The sequence below is a fragment of the Etheostoma spectabile genome, chromosome 3, assembly GCF_008692095.1.
Source record: "Etheostoma spectabile isolate EspeVRDwgs_2016 chromosome 3, UIUC_Espe_1.0, whole genome shotgun sequence".
NCBI lineage: Eukaryota > Metazoa > Chordata > Actinopteri > Perciformes > Percidae > Etheostoma > Etheostoma spectabile.
Window position 1 is genome coordinate 2,474,286 of NC_045735.1, and position 8,817 is coordinate 2,483,102.

The following is an 8,817-nucleotide window of genomic DNA, read 5'->3' on the forward strand; positions in this document are numbered from 1 at the left end:
TTTATGCACATTAATGCAAATTTTTACCTGGGGTACCCAAACTTTCGAACCCCACTGTATTTTCAGTGGATTTTTCATTTATTGTGTGTTACTTTGTTTAACATGATAGTAGAGAGAGCCATTTGGAGATGCTGCTATTGAACTGAGTCATTTCAGACATTTATTTTTACAGGAAATTAGTAATAGTATTTTATTGGAATTGTTTTAGTATTATTCTAACTTTAAATGTTCTGTGTTTGACTATTCAATTTTCCATGCTTATTATAAGAAAAAACGTATTGCCGGCAATTCATATCTATATTCTCATCCTTGCATAAGAAAATGGAGAAGTTTTTGTCTCATGTTATAATGCTCCATGACATGTTTAATCTGTTACACAGTAGATATTGAACTTTAGCCAATTGTTTTTAATTTATTTTTTAAATCGCCTCTCGAATTGTATTCGTAATATCTTTCCCCAATTTGTTAAGACCTACTGTACAGCGAATAGCGTGATAGGGGGCTGAAACTGACCCAAGCCAATGCCGCTGTTTTGTAGCAGGTAGCTCAGATGGTCAAACATGGAGCGCTGGTTCTGTCGGCTGATACGACAGAAGTAACACAGGAAACGACAGCAGTTGGTCACCATTTGGGGGAATCGAATCTCCTGAGAAAAAAAAAAAGGGAAAATATACTTTCTTTCTACCTTGGGGCTGCAAGACATGCACTACAACAATAATATTAGACAAACAGAAAGAAGTTACCTTTGAGTCTCCTCCTCCGCCCAACACATTGACCATGACTTCCATGACAGTCTCATGCATACCAAGAGCTCTCATCAGATTGGGGTGTTGGTAGAACACCTTGTTGTTCATGATGTTCCTGAAAGAATAATAAAATAAAAAATACATTAGTTAGATTCACTGTTCAAGTTGACAATGGAAACCAATTGCAGATTGAGATTGCAGGGCAGGACAAGCCTGAAGCTTTTCACAAAAATAAATTACTAAAGGGAAAATACAAAAAAATAATATCAAGATTTTGATATCAATATCACGTCCTGTCTTTATCATAACTACAGCTGCTGGGGAGTACATATCCCCCCCTCACACTGACCCAATGCTCTGGATCATGAGCCTCTCCTCTTCTGGGCCCATCTGGACAATGAGCAGCGAACGTATTTGTCCCAAACACTCAAGTAGGTCCATGGTGTCCTGAACAGACACAGCATTGATGGCGTAGGCTTTGGGCAGTGCTCGGATCAGCTCCCCAATGCCGTCATACTGTCTGTGGAGCAGGCTGAACATCATGCGGACAAGCTCAGGGTTCTGAATGAACGACTCCTGGGCCCAGTGGATCATGGTGTGGGAGATCAGTTCCTGAAGGGAGCCTTGGTGAAGTGGACACAGAGAAGAAAAGTATGTCTTTTGTTTCATATCATGTGTTTGATGGTTATGGATTTAAAAAATGTAACTGTTGCTATTTTTTGGAGTTAAGTTGTCCAATTATTCAAGTCCTACAAATATCTAACAGGTTCTTTGTCTGTTTCTCTTACTGGGTTTTGGATCCTCCTCAACCTCTGGCTTCTCCTCCTCCTCCTTCTTGCGCAAGCTCTTGATCTTATCCACCAGACTGATGAGTCTGCCTCTCAGTGAGGAGTCCACCTCTTCCTCCTCTGCCTCCTCCTCAATATGTATACCTGTGTGTAAAATGGAAATTCAGCATTAAGAGTCCAAAATACTTAACAAGAGTAATTCACAAATGTACAAAAACACACATCAGTGAGAACTTCTCACCGCAGTGAAGCAGGAGGTCAGTGTGGAACTCTACCAGACTGTCCCGCACCTCCTCAGGCACCGGACTCAACTCATCCTCCGGACTGTGTTTAAAGTTGGTCAGCAAAAGAACCTTGAAGGGGAATACAATAAGACAATCCCATCGGCATCTGTCTGACTTGCTTCTTCTTGTTTGGTCTGAGGCATTTTATCAGCTTCTTATCAGATCTCAAAAACCAACCCCGAGAATTTTTGGGACAAGCCCATCTCCCGTCAGTTTTCACTGTCCTTAGAAATAAAGTTTAACTATAACTCAAACGATGAATATTATCCAAATCCAATTTGAATTTATACCCCATAGCGATTATTTATTGTAATTCTGGTTTTAAAAAAAACACTGTACCTGGTCCTGGGGTGGTGAACGGAACTCGCGGGTCTTGCGTGCAGTCTCAGCAGCCGACATAGTGAAGGCTCTCATTAACAGGTTGTAGCGAACACGCTGGTTTTTCTGAACACTATTGACAAAGCTGTCTGAGTAGGCTACAATGCCTTCCACTCTGTGTCGCAGCTCGCAGTCGCAGAAATACTGCAGGAGTGTGCACATCTGAAAGAGATAATACAAAAAAGAGTTGTATATGTGTAATATGCACAAATGTAACATATTTTAAGAATATGAATTCTGTGCAAATGCATACAGATGAATGGGAGACATTGTTTAAATATAAAATATAATGACCTGCAGTTTAACAGACTCTGGTAGCTTCATCTGGAGTAATCCCTCTTCCAGACCATCCTCCTCTTCTTTCACTTCTGCCTCCACTACCTCTGCCTCCATCTCCTCCTTCTCCTCCTCCTCCTCTCCTTCCATTTTTCCTTCTTTGGCCTCTTCCTCCTCCTTCTCCTCCTGTTCTCCTTCCTCTTTAGGCTCTCCTTCTAAATCTTGCGGCTCCTCCTCTCCCTCATCACCGACCCCTTCGTCCTCAAGCTCAGCCTCAGTTTCCTCGTCCTTTGCTTCCTCGCTTATTTCAGCAGCTCCACCCTCCTCAGCTTTCTCTCCCTCCTTCTCGTCCTCCTCCACCTCCTCCTTTCCACTGAAAACATTTGGATCGATCATCTTGAGGATGTGCTTGGTGTCCTCATCGTTGAAGATGCCCATAATGAGCAATGTACTGATCAGCTTTAAGATTGGGACAAAGTGGAACTCTACACTGCCTCCTACTGGATCACGCATAGCCTGGCTACCATCCAGCACAGCCTCTGTTAACATGCTAATCGCCCTGGTCTTCAGCTCCTGTGGGTGGAATGATAAAAATAAGCAAAAGACAACTAAAATGTAATTTCATTTTTCCAATGCAACCTGTTTTTAATCTCTTACCTGCAGGGGGAAAACAGGACTAAGTGTGTACAAGTCAGGGTCTGTGCCAACAAAGTTGATGGATGAGAAATGCAGTTTGGGCCGTAAGCAGGTGGTCAGTCCAACACCGGGGAGGGAATGGGCCTTCTTTGCATCAGGATAGAGGTGGATGCTGAGAGTCTCTTTAGTCATGGGGACGATAAACTCCCTGTTTGTGCCCAGACGCGCTCGTTTGGCAGACTCCAGGTGAATGCTGATGAGCAGGTCGTAGAAGCCACTGCGGAGAGGTCCAGGCAGGTAAGTGTTCTCGATGGCATAGAAAAGCTGTGATTCATCCACATGGCTGCACAGAGCATGAGCCACTCGGTTATTGCCAAGTGCGCACACAGCGCAGTAGAGCATAAGAGTGTGGTAGTGGAACTTCATCAGATCCTGACGCTCTGACAGCTCGAGGATATCAATACACCTGAGAAACAAAGACAGACTCAAAGATCAAAACTGATCAGGTAACATTGCTGAGCAATTATCATAACAAAAGGAAATTGTTACAACTGGAGGTAAATTCATTAATATAAATTCTCTAGTTCCCCAGGATCATTATTAATGTCATTAAATGTAGTTTGAGTATCTGCAGACGGCCTGCTGGGGATACGGTCTCTGACCTGTTCTCCTCTGGGATGTGCAGAGCCATCATGATGAGAGGTTCAGTACACTCCACCATCCAGCCCAACCTCTCACTCACTCTGCCCACCTCCGGGTTGAGAAAGTGATTAGGCATACGACTCCAGATAACTGGGGTCAGCATCTGGACATCAAGCCTGGGAGGGCACTGGGGGACCGGGTTCTTACGTTCACTGCGGAACATGGCTGCTGAGATGGGCATGATGTTCTGAGAGGGAGAAAGAGCAAAGGGGTAGGAGATAAAAACAGGTTAACAATTAAACTTGAAAAGGGAGTAAGCAATGGGTCTAGCAAGATACGATAAAATTAGGCACGCACATAATTAAAAGAATGGGGCTTTTTATACAGCAGATTTATATGAGATGAAGGTTCAACCCATGTTAGACCAATAACGATGAGACAGCTGTCACTGGTTAATCTCTAGTTAGCACAGACTCTAGTCAGCAGTGTAAATCCATACACTTTTACAATCTTTTAAAAGTTTTGATGTCAATCATAATGGAGTATGAGAAGAAGTAGGCATAAAGAATATTTTAAGCCGAATAGTTGGAGTAGTTTCTAATAGTTTCTGACCTTGAGTTTTCCCAGCTCCAGCTGCACCAAGTTCTGATTAGAGGGTTGAACGAAGACGGCAGGGAACAGCTTGGTGTTGGGCTCCACCTGAAATAAAACCCATCTGGTTTTGCAGCGCCGCAGTGTAACATAACTCATCCAAATCATCTTAAATCAAGTTGGAAAAACACAGATACAAATACACACACAACCTATACTGTGTAGCCTCTCCCAACCTGGTAAAATGTGTTAATCTCCTTTCCATTGGCTGTAAAAGTCATCAGACCTGTTGCCAGGTCGACCAAGCAGCCAACCACCATGTCCTCCTGGCTGAAGCGGGTCTGCTGATTGCTGACCAGGTCCCCTCCCCACACCATGTAACAGTTACTGTGTTTCATACTGCAGACAAAAAGCAAACACACTGCTTTGATAAAACTCAAGTAATTTTTCATGTCTATTGTATGGCACTTGACACATTTTAAAGTTGATCCCAGGTGCTTTACAGCACAGAGACAAAATAGCAAAACAAAAGGGAGAATAAAGAAAATAGAAAATAACACACTGACAACCACCTCTTACCAAGTTAACTTCTGACATTTTTATCTGAGGTTGGAAAAACATCTGAGGATTTTATGTCCTAGAGACAATATTTGTTATTTTTTTCACTGTTGTTTAACTTTGAATGTAAGTAGTTGCTGTTATTACAACAGTAGAAAGAGATGTTGTATTTTTGGATAATGTAGCATAAAGAAAACATAAATGAGGTAAAAGAAAGAGGCCCAAATATTCAACCTTGGGGGACACCACAAAATGTGAAAGACAGTTATCAAGTTCCTTCATCATTAATGAACATTGTTACTAAATCTTACACAATTAGGTAACTCTAAGAGACAGTTACATCCCTAGATATTTACAACTTAGCAGTGTTATGTGTCACTGCTGTTTGTCCTTGCTGCCACCAGCGTGTGAAACAGCTAGCCTAATTAACATTCCTAACCCGTCGATTTTTGTTAAAATATTGTCTCACTTGCAGGTACCTAAAAAAATCATCTTTTCCCAGTCCATAATCCTTATGTAGGGTTTCAAAACTCTAAAATGCCCCTTTGAGGACAAAAATAATAGGTAGTTAAACCTTTTGAGATCCATATCTTAAATCTGCCATCGATTGTAATCTGAATCATAGGCGCACCATCTCATAATTTTAGATGCTTCTCCTAATCCGCAAATTTTGACAATTACCTGACAGTACTTTGGAACATTACTTAATAAGTACATAGACTGTACAAGTACTGGCATTCCTATTGGAAATAGAATACCATTAAAATGTGGGAAAGACTAACCTGTCGTGTATGTTGCCTTTGTCATCTCCCACAGTAACAGTAACAGTGCGGACTTTGGAGAGGTCAAAGGTTGGATCATACTGGTGATAATCAGGAGTGACCCAGCCAACCCACACACCAGAAGGCTCCTGCCCAGCAAAGATCCTCACTGAATAGTAATACTGAAAATAGAAAGATTGTTACAAGAAAAGTAAGTCAAATGGGAATATCTAGAGATGCTACACTAACTTAAATACTTTGCACATACTGTAGGGATAATTTTATGTGCTGTACATCTAGCATGAGCAAATGATAATGATTAGCTCACAGTGGTGGTATTCAGGATGGTGTCAGGGTCATCTCTGTCATCCGGGACCACATCTTCCACCAAACGTGGCACCGTTGGAGGGGCAGGAGGAGGGGAGAGAGGTGTCATGGCAGCCTTCTTGGCCTTTGAGAAGAATCTGATGTGCACAGAAGAAAATCTTAAGGGTGCAATAGACAACTTTACTGACTGCTAAATTAAATTGAGATAATTTTTAAAAAACTAATAAAAAAACAAAAAATGTAACATTAACAAAACTATCTATTGTTGAGATGATTCAAGCAGTTGCTGGAGGGTGGACTCATGTGATGCTGCTTAGAAGAAGTTTGTAATTTGATATTGAGTTTTTAATAGCAAACTGAAAAACTCCACTGAGTCCTAGTGGGGATAAACTCTCTCTCTCTCTTATTATACTGAGAAGATGGATGAATTATTCACATAATAGTCTGCACCTTTAATACTAGTACCAGTAGTACACCACTTGCCAGACATACCCTTTTTTCTTTCCCTTTTCTGACATTGTGTCCTTCTCATTTTCCATAGAGATCTCCTTAGGTACAGACGGCTCCTTCTTTTCATCATCCTGCTCCTTGCGGCCGGCAGACTTCTTCAGAACTTCAAACTCTGAGTCGGGCTCCACCACTACCACTTCATCCTCAGGTATGGTGAGGGAACGTGTGAGAGGGGTTGTGCCTGCAGTGATCTTGAAAGTCTCATGAAACTGGACGGGCATGCTAAGTCTGAGGAACAGCATATCAGTATTGGCGTTCTGCGAGCCAAACGTCTTATGAGTCAGTTTTAGACAGGGGGCGCTGTCCACAGTCCCATCCACACGAGAGACCTGTGAGATAACATGTTTCAAGATAAATAAATGATATGGTTTTACAGTTCTAGCTTCATTAAACATAGAACGCGTCACTGAGTATTTACCTCAATATGATTGTGTTCGTTGGGTACAGGCACAAACTGGGGCAAACTTTTACTGAACCACATGGTAATGTCTCGCTTCATATTGATGGCAAAAGGTTCAAATCCTTCCTGCAGGCCACAGATGGCAAAGTATCGCAGGCTGCTTACATTTTGCCCAAGATTAATCCTGCCAACCTGAGACAGGCCCAGGGTGCACACTGGTATAAAACCTAAGGGGTAAAACCACAGGAATGTTATTGGTAAAATGATTTTTAATAGCTTTAAAGTTGTGCTAATATCTTATATAAATTGTGAATGAGTTATGCCCAACAAGGCTTATGTCAAGAGATACTTTCCTTTCAGTTACTGCTACTTATGCTGATCACGCTTACCTTCCCCAATTTCAATGTCTTTGAACGCCATGTCCGAGCCTGAGTCACTGATCAACATTTCTCCGTTGAGTGTGAACATGATGTTCATATCAGTCAGGTCAATCATACAACCAACTACATCACCAGACTGCCACTGGCGACCGAAGGGTTCATTGCCAACATGCCATCTCTGAGCCTGGAAATGGTTACAATAAATAAATTATCTATACAATACAACTTCCAATTACCATTCAAAAGATAAAAACAGAGGCATCATTGTCAGGTGTGCTCTTGCAATCTCTTCTGACTACTTAGACTTGGTTTCATGTCTATTTTCATCACTGAAGTGGTTTATGTACAAGCACCACTTACAATTTATGGTACATCACATCTCAAAGTGTCTTCAAAATTCAGTATTTTTATTAGTGGGCAAAACTAAAGAGTGCATTTACTTGAATGGATACACATTTTTTACATATTAAAAATGTTTTGGAAAGAAATCTACTCAATTTGAAACCTTTTTTTCTCTCTTTCATTTAATACCCATTATGTGAATGAAAGCGTCTGAATGGCTTAACTGCCAATCCGTCAAATACATCTACAACACACCACAGACTGAGTTGTAGCTAAAAATCCCATGTTGCATTACAGTAAATCGAGTTGGCTTCGAGCTAAACTATACTAATAGTCTGGGCACAAAAAGGATCAAATGCAGGTATCACATGCCTGGAGAAGTTTCAATACTACCCGGTATTTTGGTCGATACCTCAAAAAGGTATTGAGTACCAATACAAAGCCTTAATTGATTTTCCCAGTCTAAACTTGACTGACACTGATTTAACTAAGGTGAAACAAAGATGCAGACTGACCTTATTGCCGTTAAAGACGTAGGCCAGTTCATCTGCTCCCAGTTCAGTGTCAGAGCGGACACTCGGACGGGCCCAGCCCACTCTCATCTCCCCCGTGGTTACAGCCTCAAACTCAAAGTACCACTTCCCTTGGGTGATAGCGTACGACTTCTCTGCCCTGAAGATTCGTACCTTATCCCCGCGAGTGTTCTCGAGGCCATGGCCAGCTGCAGGGAAAGAGAATAAAAATGACAAATAAAGATTAAGAAATATGAAGACATTGGAGAAGTCCTAGTTGGGTTTAAAGTGCCCATATTATGCTTATTTTCAGGTTCATAACTGTATATTGAGGTTGTACCAGAACAGATTTACATGGTTTAATTTTTTTTTTTTTTAAACAACATATGTTTTGTTGTACTGCACATTGTTGCAGATCCTCCTTGAGAGACATCTCATTTGTTTTAGCTACAGAGGGAGACATCTCACTTCTATACTATCTTTGTTAGGAGACACACATGCTCAGTAGCTAGGTAAGATCCCATCAGCTAGAGAATTCTTTATCCAACTTTGGTCAGTACAAGGGACAGTTAGCTGGGAGACTTCTTCTAAACGAGGGCACACTTGTAGAATACCTGCAGAACAGAGACATGGAAGTAGTTCTTTTGTAGATTATAGTCAACTAGTGTGTGTTGTAGCAGTGTTTT

The 8,817-nt window shown here is 41.4% G+C and overlaps 1 protein-coding gene across 10 annotated transcripts in view; it reads right to left on the reverse strand.

The window, feature by feature from the left end:
- Positions 1-8,817, reverse strand: part of ryr1b (ryanodine receptor 1b (skeletal)) — a 79,919-nt gene that overhangs the window by 40,578 nt on the left and 30,524 nt on the right. For all 10 annotated transcript variants that reach the window (XM_032503994.1, XM_032503964.1, XM_032503941.1 and 7 more), the window contains exons 26-42: positions 8,135-8,340; positions 7,287-7,461; positions 6,916-7,124; positions 6,480-6,826; positions 5,989-6,124; positions 5,682-5,842; positions 4,578-4,740; positions 4,363-4,449; positions 3,771-3,997; positions 3,130-3,574; positions 2,491-3,045; positions 2,158-2,358; positions 1,776-1,887; positions 1,535-1,678; positions 1,096-1,369; positions 744-861; positions 514-646 (exon numbers count right to left, since the gene is read on the reverse strand). In XM_032503994.1, the coding sequence (XP_032359885.1) occupies positions 514-646; positions 744-861; positions 1,096-1,369; positions 1,535-1,678; positions 1,776-1,887; positions 2,158-2,358; positions 2,491-3,045; positions 3,130-3,574; positions 3,771-3,997; positions 4,363-4,449; positions 4,578-4,740; positions 5,682-5,842; positions 5,989-6,124; positions 6,480-6,826; positions 6,916-7,124; positions 7,287-7,461; positions 8,135-8,340 (3,693 nt within the window). The remainder of the gene's footprint in view (positions 1-513; positions 647-743; positions 862-1,095; positions 1,370-1,534; positions 1,679-1,775; positions 1,888-2,157; positions 2,359-2,490; positions 3,046-3,129; positions 3,575-3,770; positions 3,998-4,362; positions 4,450-4,577; positions 4,741-5,681; positions 5,843-5,988; positions 6,125-6,479; positions 6,827-6,915; positions 7,125-7,286; positions 7,462-8,134; positions 8,341-8,817) is intronic.